Genomic DNA, 13218 nt, shown 5'->3' with positions numbered 1-13218 from the left:
CATTTTAGGCAAGGATTTGTTAACTTTGTTATTCAATGTTGAATATCCGATCGCAGCTTAATTTGCCGTGGTCCGTTTTGGCAAGGTTTAGCGTAATGAAGTAATACAACAAGGTTTGCCCGGGACAAAGGTGAACGCAGGTCACCGAACAGAAAGGTCCGTGAGCGCCTTGGCTCGGTTACCTGGAGCGCACTCCCCGCAGTGTTCCCTAGGCCCACGCTGTCCGTGCCGTGGGCGGGTCGGAGAGCGGCTGCGGGACCGGCTGCCGCGCACAGATAAGCCGCGGCCGCTCTGTTCCCGCCTCGCATTCTCCCCTCAGCTGCCCCACGAGCCGCCGGGAGGCGGCGGCCCAGCAGGCCCGGCCCGGGCCCGCGCGGTGCCAGGCGCTGCCGGGGCCTCCGCCGCTCGCCCCGCCCTCCCCCGCCCGCCTTCCCCCGCCCCGGCGCTGCCCGAATCAGTGGGAGGAAGATGGCGGCGCTCATCCCCCTCAGCCAGCAGGTAACCGGCCCGCCGGCCGCCGCGCTCTGCCGGGCGGGGGCGGCTGAGGGGACGCGCGGCCCTTCGGGCCCGGCGGCTGAGGGGAAGGGGAAGGGGAACCGGGCGCTCCCCGCTGTGGGTCCCGCTCGGGCGGGCGGGTCCATCCGGGGCCGGCGCTGGGGCCTCTCCCCGCGGCCCGGGGGAGCAGGGCCCGGGCGGGGTGAGGGGCCGAGCAGCCCCCGCTTGTCCCCCGGGGTTCGGCCGCTTTTGTGGGGGCACAAAAGGCGCCGGCGCCTTCCCCTCCTGGAGGCCCCGGAGCTGCTCCCCGGGAAGGGGCAGGGCAGCCCCGAGGCTTGGGCGCGTTTCCCTCCCCGAGCTGCAGCTCCCTCCTCAGCGCGCTGCGGTGGTGCGGGGTCCGGGTGGGGCTCGCTCCCCGCTCGGGACACCGGTCACGCCACCTTCTTTTCCTGTTTGTAACGCGGGGTTAGTGTCACCTTTGGGTGTTGGGCTGTCATGACTGTGCTTAATATTTGGGAGGTGCGTGAGCAGCGCGGGCTCGGGGTATCAATAAAGGGCTCAGGGTGGAGGATTAACAGGAGGTTTCCACCCGTCAGCGGAGAACGGAGAACGGGGCTTTGCGCGGCGCCTGCCCGGGCGCTTGTCTGGCCCGGGGGTGGCGTTCCCGGGGGAGGGGCTGCTCGAGCTCCGCTTTAATGGCTGGGGTCCTGGGGCAGATTTTGGCTCTTGGTACAAGTTTTTGGATTATTTTTTCACCCAAATAATTTAAAGCTGAAGAGCTGATCGCTGTTTATTCTCTTCCATACTCCTGTGAGGGTAGTCGGTTCACTTATTTCCTTTAAAACAAAAGCGACGCCCCCCTGCCCCAGAAATGCCTTGAAATTCAAACTCTTTTCTGCACTGTGTCTGGGCCGGTCAGGAATTCAGAACAACTCCTACTGATCGTTCAAATTATCTAAACGTATCACTTTCCTTTTGATAATGGGCTTCTGTGTGTGGGGATCTGAAAAATCGTCCCTCGGTGGAGCTGCGTGGTGTTTGGGTGATATGTGCTTTGCTGTGCGTCTTATTAAGAGAGTGCGCTGCTTTTCAGCTCCGAATAGCAGTAGGAGTCCTGTTTATCATCTGTTTAATTAAATAAACATCTGAAAGCGTCCGTGCACATCCAAAGTTATTGAAAGTTTTCAAGTGATGTGGTGCAAAAAATAAGTATAGAATAAACTCCGCACTGGAAGGTTTGCTGTGGAATTTACATTGGAAAAATATGTCATATTTGTTATACTAGAAATCCTGCCCCTGTGTTTAAATTCCAGTTGCTGGCATCAGTGGTATTTTATATAGCGTATTATCTTTTGGAAGCAGGGCCACCTTCTGTGAACGCGTCGGTTCCTTTCATGTATCGTTTTCCAGCTGATTCATCGGAAGCATTCTAGTTTTCAGACTTTATTTTCCGTATGGAGCTGTCAAGAGCCATCTACCCGTAATCGGGGCAGTGAACAGAATTTCCCTGGAAGTTAATAAACTTCCCCTGGTAATAAGCTCGGTTTCATGATTACTGCGGAGATGTGTGCTCACCGTAGAAGACTAGACACGGTGTTAAAAGGAGTAGGAGAGGTTACACGTGCTGTCATGTTGAAGCACGTTTGCTCAGAAAGATCCAGAATAAAAATATTGACTTATTATGAGCTATAAAGAATATACGTACCTCAAGAGTGTGAACGTTTAATCATATTTGTTCTCATTAATGAATTTTATTATAGTTCTGTTGTTCTGTGTTTTTGTTACGTTATGAAAGTGAATGCAGAAGTCTAACTTACAGTGTGCAAGCTACTCGACATCTCAGCTGTCTCAACCGGCTGCGCGTAGAAACAGTTGAAGAGCAAGCAGGTAAAATCAGCTCGTGGCGTTAAGCAACTGAAGCAGGATTTTATTTACCTTTAACTTTATTTTCTTGAGTATTTGATCACCTTATCAATAGTCTCTCCACCGCGCCAGGCGCTCAGCCTCCGGCTCTGGAGGTCCCGGAGATTTACGGTGGAGATCTGGAGACGGTGTGGATCGCTTTGTGGCTCAGTCTTGTGAAACAGGAGGACAGCAAGGAAGATGATTCGCTGCTGCTGAGTTCTGTGTGGCCCCGAGATGATCTCGGGACAGAGGTTGCGAGGAGCTGGGTTTGTGGGGCGTTCCGTGCCGTTCTCCCAGCCCTGTGCTGAGGGCCGTGGAGCCGTGTCCGCGTGCGTGCACCGTGCACAACCAGGCGGCGTTCCCGATCTGCTGGCACCGCGCGAGTTCGAGACGTGAACTTCAGTTTTTTACAGGAGATCAACTTTGAGGCCGAACAACGAGGTTCTGCAGCGTGTGTTCGGGACACGGTGTGAAGTGTTGGTTGTGGGTGATGTTTTGGGGAATATGGAGTAGGCGTAGAAACCAGGGGCTTGTTAAACTCCAAGACAAACTGAACCGCTGTGTAATAGGTTCTATCCTTTGACCACTCATCAGCTTCAAACTCTTCAAAACGCTTTTCTCCACTGCCAGCATTGGCACACGCTTGTGTAGGTCAGCAGATGTCATCAAATTCACAGAATCATCTTGAATTATCATGGTATGGTCACGTGAGGGGTAGACAGGCAGCTCTGCTATTTTTATCACTTGAGCCCATTTTGTCTGCTCTGCTTCATCCCAGAGATGCAGTCATCCAGGTAAATCGGTCAGAGAGGCTTCATCTTTGTCAGGTTCTGCACGCAGAGAGTCGAGTGAGGAAGGGCTTTCCGGCAGCGCTTGGAGGAGTATCTCGCTGTAGCAGAAACTTGCCAGCGTTTCAGCACATCAGCCCGGATTCCTGCCCCCTCGGTCAGGTAATCAGCTGGATGTCGTGGCTGACGATACCAAACGAGGCCGACAAGAATGTCTGGTGATGGGATGAGATCACTCCACGCTGCTGCTGGAGCGGTTTGCTCTGTATCTTGGTGTGGATCCAGTCTGCGTGCTCTAGGATCCTTGCCAAACAGAGGAGCTTGTAGTTGCTCCTTGGCTGGCTCCTCTGAGCTTTCTGAGAAATGAGAGCTGTACAGTTGGGTGATAGTTGGCTAAAACGTATTACACTTGATTCAGAATTGGACAGGCTATTTCTTATTTCCACCTTCTCTCTGAATGTTCTGTTTCCTGCTTTGGACAGGAACACGGTGCTTATCTATGCCAGCAAAAGAGATGAGGCAAATTTATGAGTTATAGTCATGGGTTGTTTGTTTTGAACTCCTGTCCAGTTTCTGGAAGAGCAAGAGCTTTTAGAGTGTGCTGACGTTGGAGAACGCAGTGGCTGATTGTCTTGATGGATCTAAGTGAAGTACATAAAAAGCGTTTAGGAAACTCTTCTGAAAACGTGTGGTTCTTCTAGCTAAGTACAACTATTGATCTGCAAAGAGCTTCACAGATCCCAGAATGTCAGGGCTTGGAAGGGACCTCGAAAGCCCATCCAGTCTGTTTGCGTTTGGTTAATAGGGTTATTTTGGACAGCTCCTTATAGCGAGGTTTGGTGTGTTTATTGTAAACCTACAGGAAGATTCTCTTTGTGTAAAATAAAATGTCACGCTCCTCATTGGTCTTTTTCATCACATTTCTGTCTCCCTTCCCCTCAGTGCAGGCAGAACAAGCGGCAGTGCAGGTGGATGACAGGAAGAAGGTGGCACTTGGGAGGTGCCGTACCAGGGATCCGAGTTAGTGTGAAATAGTCGTTAGTCAGGCGTCTGACTTGCCCCGCAGGTGGAGAGCGGGTGTCCCGCGCAGCCTGTGGGGTGTCTCCCCATCCCTCATCTCACTCGTTAAACGGTGGGTGGGTGGTCGTGCGTTTTTCAAGGCCCGTGGGTGCTCTGGGGGGTGGCTGGTTTGCAACTGCATTGTGCTGGTTTTTGCTCTCGACGTTGTGGCTGAGAATGGTGTGGAGGTCGTAGGAGGCGCGGGAGGAGATGGATCCCGCGACTTCTGCCGCTTCCGGCGTTGCAGTTCCCGTCGGCTTGGAATGTCAGCAGGAGGGAAGAGGAATCTGGTGTTTAGTCTCTGGGGAAGGCAGGACCAGCCTCTGCGTGTGCGGCCTCTGTGGAACACGCTGATAACGCCAGGGCGAAATCCTCAAACAGCATCATCAGGGAATAGGACATTAACCATGCCATGCTTCTTATTAACTGTTTCCGTTTAAGATTCTATTCCTGAAAACTCATAAGCGCAAGACCAGGGCTCTGCGTGTGTGTATGTAATTGTCTGCTGAAAATATTCCAACGATACCTGTACAGTGCAAGAGGTGCTCGGGTCAGCACTGCGGTGAGAACTCTGCCTTTGGGATCGGTGGTTCTGCAGCCGGGGCCTGAAAATACCTTGGCAAATAGTTCAAAGCTGCTCTACAGAATCTTATTACCATATAGCAGTGTTAATTAAAAGAGTCAATGTAAGTAGGGGTGCTGATGAATAACAAGCTTTAAGAGGTGACAGGAGTCTGTTTGCTACAAGTTTGGGGGCTTTACTGTTAATCCACACTTATATTTCAAGTATGGAGTTTGGAACAGAGCGAGTTAATGTATGGTTTTATAGTTTTGATAGGATAGGAGAAACATGCAAAGTCCTACACTGTTTTGTTTTCCGACAGTCCCTGTCGTGGGCTGTCTGTGACCGCGGGTCTGCCTTGGTTTTCTAACATCTCTCTTGTTTTTCAGTTTTCCACTGGGAATCCGTTGTACGAAACTTATTACAAACAGGTAGGTTCTTAAAAGAAACTCTGAAAATAAAGTGCGGTTTCGTGTTTGCCGAGATTCCCTCTCTACTCCCCATCGCAGTGCTAACCCCTGTACATTCTCTGCTGACTGGTAACGCGTGCTCGTACAGCTCCTTTTGACCCAGAGACGAGAGGCGTTTCGCTCCTCACCTCTGCTTTCACAACAGATCCTGCAGTTGAACGGGGTATTTTTCTCTTTCAGGTAGATCCAACATACACAGGGAGAGTTGGGGCGAGCGAAGCTGCGCTGTTTCTTAAAAAATCTGGTCTCTCTGATATTATCCTTGGAAAAGTAAGTTGAAAGAATTTGGTAAGGCAGTAACGCTTTGTACACGGCTGTAGCGCGGCTGACGTTGAGCACAAGAGGTTTGCGTTCAGTGGAATGCAAACCAGGTCCTTTGAACATCAGATGAGCCACAGGCAGGTGGTCGCTCCGAGGTGTTGTGCTGCTTTCACAGGCATCTGAAAGGAAAAATAGCCTTTTGTGTGACATTTTTGTTGTTAACTCCGGAATTAAATAACGTTGTATGTCGTAATTTGCAAGCTGCAGTGAACGGTTCCAGGAGGCATGCAGTGTGAACTGTGGAGCTGTTTTATTTTAAAATCACAGTGGCTTTGGTTTTGTATCTCCACAGATATGGGATTTGGCTGATCCAGAGGGCAAAGGCTACTTGGATAAACAGGTAAACTAAATGTTCTGTAGGCTGCTCGTGTTCTCTTCCACAGATCAGCCTTGTTTCAAGAAAACCCTGATACCCGTAGTACTTAGCCGTAGCCTTTCTTTGAAACTTCTCATTTGCAACATAAGGATTTTCTCCTAGTGCTGCTCACACCCAAGCAGATCACTTGTTGGGGCTGCTGGGGAAGTTTGGATCTAATTCTCTGTTCCTCTTTTGTTTTGTAAATAGCCTGTGTGGGGTATAAAGATACATAGCCACTGAGTTTTTCACAGATATAAACTATGATTTGTAAGATTCGTTTAGGAGTGTTGCTTGCATGAAAAGGTGTAACTAACATGTCTAAAAATGGCTTAGAATGTGAAATACCAAGTTATGGGAGACTGGTTTAGACTGGTTGCTCTTTTTAATAGAAAACGGTATTATTTGTAGGGTTTCTATGTCGCGTTGCGCCTTGTGGCATGTGCACAGAACGGGCACGATGTCAACCTGAGCAGCCTGAACTTGACTGTGCCACCTCCTAAATTTGTAAGTAATACATACCTAAATAATATGTAAGTAATACATACCTAAATAATATGTAAGTAATACATACCTAAATCACAGAATCCCAGAATGTCCACTCCCTTCAGCATCTTGGTGGCTGCGCTGGACTCTCTCCAGCAGTTCCCTGTCCTGCTGGAACTGAGGGGCCACAGCTGGACACAATATTCCAGGTGTGGTCTCCCCAGGGCAGAGCAGAGGGGCAGGAGAACCTCTCTGACCTACTGACCACCCCCTTCTAACCCACCCCAGGTACCATTGGCTTCCTGGCCACAAGGGCCCAGTGCTGGCTCATGGTCACCCTGCTGTCCCCAGCACCCCCAGGTCCCTTTCCCCTACGCTGCTCTCTAACAGGTCGTTCCCCAACTTATACTGCAAAACGTTTATATGTATTATATGAGAATTAAGGCTTTAGCTGGAACACTGGAACAGTCTTTTCTTTCATTGATGTCGTGGTTCTGAGAGTTGCTGCTGCCAGACTGTTCTTCAGAACAGCTGCAGTTGTGGTTCTGCAGTCGGATAAATCAGTGTGACTTGGGCTTTTTTCTGGATACACGTGCATCCTTGTTTATTTTTTTGCAGCGTAGTTAAGCTTCATGTCTATAACTGTGTCTTAATTAGTAAGGATCAGAAATGAAGTGTGTATTGTTATATATATATACATATAAATAAAAACTTCTTTAATTTTAGCATGACACTAGCAGTCCTTTGCTGATGACCCCACCTTCCACAGAGACGCACTGGGCTGTTAGGGTAAGTGTAAAAGACAACACATTCCATCCATTCTTTAGAAGTAAATATTTTCCTTGGCTGTAATTTTCCCAGTGAGAGAGTTTTTGATCAAATATATTTCACAGAATCAAGTACAAGCATTTTCCAAAAGGTAGAAATTTAATAAAGCCTTCTAATGCTGACTTTTTTGTTTTTCTTCGGAGCGGGAAGCAAATTATGTGAGAGGAATAGTTTTTAGTTCTGCAGAGTTTGTCAAGGTTTGTTTGAAATGTGGTGGGCAGCCTTGTCCTTTTAGAACGCTACAGAAACATCTGGTGTGCTGCGTGCTGAAATCGCTCAGCTGTCATCACTTTAGCTTTGAAATTAAGCTCCTAACTCCTGCTTCGTGGGGTGTCCATGGCAGCGCAGCACGGTGGCGCTTGCAAGAGAGCTCGGAAATTAGAATGAATACGTTACTGACCAGTCTTAATTTCTTGCAAGATCTCATTTTCAACACTTACACTGCCACACTTTTTTACTTATTCAGGCTATTTCTTACCAACTAGGTGGAAGAAAAAGCAAAGTTTGATGGTATTTTTGAAAGCCTTTTGCCAGTAAATGGTTTACTTTCAGGAGACAAAGTAAAACCAGTACTGATGAATTCAAAGCTACCTCTCGATATCCTAGGAAGGGTGAGTATGCTGTTTAGATTTTAGCTGTTCTCTCTTGAGCTTCTTGTAGTTGCAGTGTTAAATATTTAAATGTAACTTCTCAACACGGGTCAGGTTTTGGCTGAGATTTTACACCGAGTGCCTGCTCTAAAGCAAAAACATTAAGTAGGCTCTGAAGTCTTCCACTTAAATGTAAGAATAATAGTAGTGATTTGGGCCCTGGAGTAGATTGGCTTCATTATCTCGGTAGTAGAGGGGCAGGAGAACCTCTCTGACCCACTGACCACCCCCTTCTAACCCACCCCAGGTCCCATTGGCTTCCTGGCCACAAGGGCCCAGTGCTGGCTCATGGTCACCCTGCTGTCCCCAGGACCCCCAGGTCCCTTTCCCCTACGCTGCTCTCTAATAGGTCATTCCCCAACTTACACTGGAACCTGGGGTTGTTCTGCCCAGATTCAAGTCTCTACACTTGCCCTTGTTCTATTTCATTAAATGTTTCCCCGCCCAGCTCTCCAGCCTGTCCAGGTCTCACTGGATTTTTAGAGCCGGTGTTGATTCAAGTGCCAGAAAACAAGTTCAGTCTATTTCATCAGCGAATGTTTAGCTGGGCCTAATCTAAGTAATACCTTCACAAAAATCTGTCAGGAGTCTGTAGAGGGCAGGCTTGATACATGTTGATTAACATCAACAGCACAGAATGGAACTTGTTCTCTAAATCGTTGCTTTTATCACGATTGCTGTAGGTGTGGGATCTCAGTGACATTGATAAGGATGGGCACCTGGACAAGGATGAATTTGCTGTGGTAGGTTACTTTACCTTCTCGGTTCACTGTGTCTGCCAGAGCAAATCACTGTGTTATTTCTCAGTTTTGCAGCTTTCTCTGCTTCAGTTGACAGTTCTGATCTAAATTGTTCACAAGGAGCTATTAAATGATCTTTCTCAAATCCATGTATTGACCCTTGCCTCTGTCAGCAAGATTAAACGTTTTGGCATTACGTTCAGAGTGATCTGCTCTGGTTTACATCTGTAATCTTACTGCCTGTTTTACTAATGTGTAAATGACTGACACTGGAAAATCATGTTGCTTTTTCTTATAATTGTTCACGTTATCTGACCTTTTTGCCTTTGCAGGCAATGCACTTGGTTTATAGAGCCCTTGAGAAAGAGCCAGTTCCTTCCCTGTTACCCCCTTCTCTCATACCACCTTCCAAAAGAAAGAAGACGCCGGTTTTCCCTGGCGCGGTTCCTGTTCTCCCCGCGAGTCCTCCGCCGAAAGACAGTCTGCGTTCCACCCCGTCGCACGGGAGCGTCAACAGCCTCAACAGCACGGGGAGCTTGTCTCCCAAGCACAGCATCAAACAAGCACAGGTACACGTGTCATAGATGCATATAGATCAGTAAACAGCAGGAAAAACCCCTTCTGTTTGATTCCTGCCTCTTGCGAGCACTTTTCTGAAAATGTGTTTGTTTGTTGGGTGGAGGGAGTGAAATGAGAATGGCAAGACTTGGAAAAACAGGTGAATTTTAGTCCGAGTGACCGGGAGGTAGCAAGTCTCATGGGGAATTTTCACTTTCTGTAGAAAGTGGAACCACAGAAAGATTTTATTCATGTATCTGCTTTAATACCAAAGAAATCGTTAATCTATCTTCTAAAGCTCCTGTGTTATTAGCATGAGGACTTAGTACTCCTAGTTGGGTCCGTGTTTCCAAAGGCTTTTCAACTGATGAGTAGCTGTCGATCAGTATTTAAAATTCAGATGAAAAGCATTAAGCTCAAACGTTGATTGGAAAAGGGGAAATGCCAATTTACCAATCGGATTTGACGGCGCAAAACGTTCAGCGCATCCGACTCTGGGTAACGCCGTGTATCCTCAGGGTGTCGATACAGACTGCTTGGCTTCTGTTGAAATGCAACATCTTGTTTTCCAGCCCGCTGTGAACTGGGTAGTACCAGTGTCCGAAAAAGTGCGATACGATGAAATTTTCTTAAAAACAGACACAGACATGGATGGTTTTGTGAGTGGCCAAGAAGTAAAGGACATTTTTATGCATTCAGGTCTGTCTCAGAATCTCCTGGCACATATATGGTAAGAATTCCCTAGTAGCTGTATTTTTGTAGCTTGCTGATCTGGGAAGTCAAATTGTTCGGCCAGAAGGCTGTTGTTAGAGGGTTTAGGGAGGTAACTGGGAAAGCTCAGGCCTCCTTAGAATTAAACCTGGCGAGAGGGGTCAAGGGCAACAGGAAGAGCTTTTTCCAATCCGTGGCAGATAAAACTAACAGCAGAGGCAATGTAGGCCACTGATGAACGAGGTGGGTGCCCTGCTGACAGAAGATACAGGGAAAGCAGAGTTACCAATTGGACTGGGTGAGCTTTCGAGGTCCCTTCCAGTCCCTGACATCCTGGGATTCTGTGAACCGTGAACCCAACATTAAGAGGGAAAAACCAAACCAAAGCAAACCCACCGCTTTACTTGTCCTGTTCCCATGCTGTGATATGTGGGCTATATGGAAAAACAAGGGAGAAATAAACACTTTGTTTTTCTAGAATGGGGGTGTAGGTCAGTCTGTGAATTGTGATCGTTTTTTGAAGTTCTAGCACTCTAAAGATTTTCTCAGAGTAACACCATCTTATTTAGTGAAATATGTCTAATAAAATACTGCTCTGTTTATGGAAATCTTTTGCTAGAATAGGCAAACTCTAAGGCTGAGTCAAAAGAAAATTACATGTGTATCTGTGTTTCAGGCTTCTTGGAGGAGAGAGACGCGTTCTTGAGTGTGGTCTCTTTTTGCAGGGCTTTGGCAGACACGAGGCAGGTGGGGAAGCTGAGCAAAGATCAGTTTGCGCTGGCGATGTATCTCATCCAGCAGAAGGTCAGTAAAGGGGTTGACCCTCCACAAGTGCTGTCCCCAGAGATGATCCCTCCCTCGGAGAGGAGCACTCCCATACAGGTGAGCCATCGATAACACTGAGCTTATGTGCTTTGAGACTAATGGGCTTTGAGTATTAATTTTTATATATATATCATGGTAAAGAATTACCTTTTTTTTTTCTTATCTCACCTTATAAAATCTGAAAATTTACATAAATTTTTAACAACACAAGACAGCAAATAAAGAAGAATGCGGTAGAATATTCCATAAATAAAGGAGTAATAGTGCGGGAAAAATGTGGCGTGAAAACTCCTTTGTCATAGAGAAGGTTTTTTGACTTCAGGGAGCTGCTGAAAGCTGGTTCAATGGGCCGTCTGTGACTGCGGCCGGTACCGAACTCCTCTCTTGAAACGTACATTTTTTTAAATGAACGAGTGAAGACTGATGACGTCCGAGTTTCTGGGCACCGGTGGTTGGTTCGTCCCGTGTAGCGTGACAGCCCCTGTATCCCCCGCTGCTCATTCCATTTTCCTGGAGCATCTGTCTTTTGCTGAACTCTGTTTTGTTCCATTCCTTTCCTCAGTGCTGTGTTACTGCATTTCTGAAGCTTTAATGAATCAATACTTATGTCAATACATCCATCTTTTCTATAACTTATATAGAATTTTCCTTTATGTTTTTACTTTGCCTAACCAAGAAGCTTTTGAGCCTCTAAATATAGTTCAGTTGCTGTTGCTCTGGTCCTTTTAAGGTTTTTCCTCTATCCTTTTCCCATAGACTCTGTCAGGTTACTTGACCCCTGTAGGAACCGAGATCTCAGCCCTGACAGAAATGCGTCGTGTGAGTAATTGTGATGCCCGAAAGAATGCAGATTTGTTCATCTACACCACTTGTAACTTGATTTTTTTTTCATTTCTATACCCTCTCCTGCCTCTGTGCTCTTGTGTTCTGTGGCGCTTGCTCCTGGCATGATGGGGATGTCACAGATCGTGAGGTTTTTCTCATCTGCTGTGGTTTAATAAACTGTACGCTACGGTGAACGTAGACTATTTTGCTGTTCGTGTGGAACGATGAACTGTGTTATCCTTCTAGCAGCCTTGCCCATGGGATTTCCCCCAGCGATTGCCTGAACAGGCCAAAGTCTGTCCTGCTGAAGTCCAGGGCTGCAATTCTGCTTGCTATCCTGCTCCTGCCACAGGAGATCCTGAACTCCCCCATCTCATGGTCGCTGCAGCCCAGGCAGCCCTCAACCTTTACCGCCTCAACCAGCCCCTCGTTGTCAGTGAGGATGAGGTCCAGCAGGGCCCCTCTCCTAGTCGGCTCCTCCACCCTTGGCATCACAGAGTTATCCTCGAGGCGCTGGAGGAACCTCCTGGGCTGGCGCTGGCCGCCCGAGTCGTCCTTCCAGCAAACACCAGGGGAGGCTCGGGATGCCCTCTGCGCCTCCCCTGATCTACACCTGAATGGCGGTAGAAATGACCCGCACTGCAGCAAATTGGGTGTAATTGGCATTAATTAGTGGCAGGCCTCAAGAAGACCAATATTACCATCTGATTTATGAAGTTCCCTGGAAGCTTTGCAATTGACTGTAGCAGAGCTGGAGTTTTAGTTTAGTCATTTTAATTCTACCGTTGCCTGCAGTTTATGGGTTGAGCTCGTGCATGTCCTTCAAGTGCTGTGTGTTTTGTCTCTCCCGTCTGTTAACTGTGGGCACAGAGAAGACTCTTGGTGGAGTCGTGTGGCACGCTCAGTGCTTGCTGCATCAGAATCTGAAACTCGATGCATCCCGCAGAATTTGGCAAACGCGTAGGATAGGATTGTGTCCCACCTCTGTCCTCAGCCTTCGCACAGGAAGATCTTCTGTTACAACTCGGCATTTTAATAGACTGTTTTGTTCTTAACAGGATAGTTCGAGTTCCGTTGGATCAGGAGAATTTACAGGGGTGAAGGAACTGGATGATATTAGTCAAGAAATTGCACAGCTGCAGAGGTAATGCTTGTGGACTGTTACATCATTCATATGCATCCGCATTTACTCCTTTAAAGAATACGCCAGACTATGGGCTGGCATCTTGGGTTGTCGTGTTTCCAGAATAATGTTAAATTGATTTTTGTGTGCGCCCATATGTGTGTTGTATCATTTAACTAATCATGAGCACGTTTGTTTGCCTTACAGAGAAAAATACTCGCTAGAGCAGGACATTAGGGAAAAGGAAGAATCAATCAGACAGAAAACCAATGAAGTTCAGGTAAAAACTCTTGATTATCATTACTAGTTTTCATTTTAACCTAAAATAATACACAGGCAGTTAAGCATTCTTTCTTCTGTCTTTCCTTGTGTCGCTTTTGGGCATCACGTGGGATTTTCCTCTTTTATTTTCCCGTTCTCCATGGGAAATGTTTCCTTCTCATGCTGGTTAATATCAATAGGAGATAAGTGAACAGTTTGAAATGTCTTTTTTGTGAGTGCTTGACGAACGCTGTAA

At 47.5% G+C, this 13218-nt stretch overlaps 1 protein-coding gene across 16 annotated transcripts in view; it reads left to right on the top strand.

Moving 5' to 3' along the window:
• The first annotated feature begins 383 nt into the window (after positions 1–383).
• EPS15L1 (epidermal growth factor receptor pathway substrate 15 like 1) overlaps positions 384–13218 on the top strand; it is a 37770-nt gene continuing 24935 nt past the window's right edge. For 5 of the 16 annotated variants that reach the window (XR_010468280.1, XM_065042479.1, XM_065042481.1 and 2 more), the window contains exons 1-14: positions 384–498; positions 5199–5244; positions 5464–5549; positions 5893–5940; positions 6367–6462; positions 7168–7230; positions 7755–7880; positions 8603–8662; positions 8992–9228; positions 9790–9947; positions 10654–10810; positions 11510–11572; positions 12637–12722; positions 12909–12981. Coding sequence is in view for 15 of the 16 variants with exons in the window: in XM_065042479.1 (XP_064898551.1) it covers positions 469–498; positions 5199–5244; positions 5464–5549; positions 5893–5940; positions 6367–6462; positions 7168–7230; positions 7755–7880; positions 8603–8662; positions 8992–9228; positions 9790–9947; positions 10654–10810; positions 11510–11572; positions 12637–12722; positions 12909–12981 (1329 nt within the window). In the remaining variant the exon portion in view is untranslated. Of the gene's footprint in view, positions 499–5198; positions 5245–5459; positions 5550–5892; positions 5941–6366; positions 6463–7167; positions 7231–7735; positions 7881–8602; positions 8663–8991; positions 9229–9789; positions 9948–10653; positions 10811–11509; positions 11573–12636; positions 12723–12908; positions 12982–13218 lie in introns of those variants that run through there. The other 11 variants (XM_065042486.1, XM_065042482.1, XM_065042488.1 and 8 more) reach the window with 6 other exon arrangements.

This window comes from Columba livia, chromosome 27, assembly GCF_036013475.1.
Source record: "Columba livia isolate bColLiv1 breed racing homer chromosome 27, bColLiv1.pat.W.v2, whole genome shotgun sequence".
Classification (NCBI taxonomy): domain Eukaryota; kingdom Metazoa; phylum Chordata; class Aves; order Columbiformes; family Columbidae; genus Columba; species Columba livia.
Note: the sequence above shows the minus strand (reverse complement) of the source record. Positions and strands in the feature narration are given on the sequence as shown.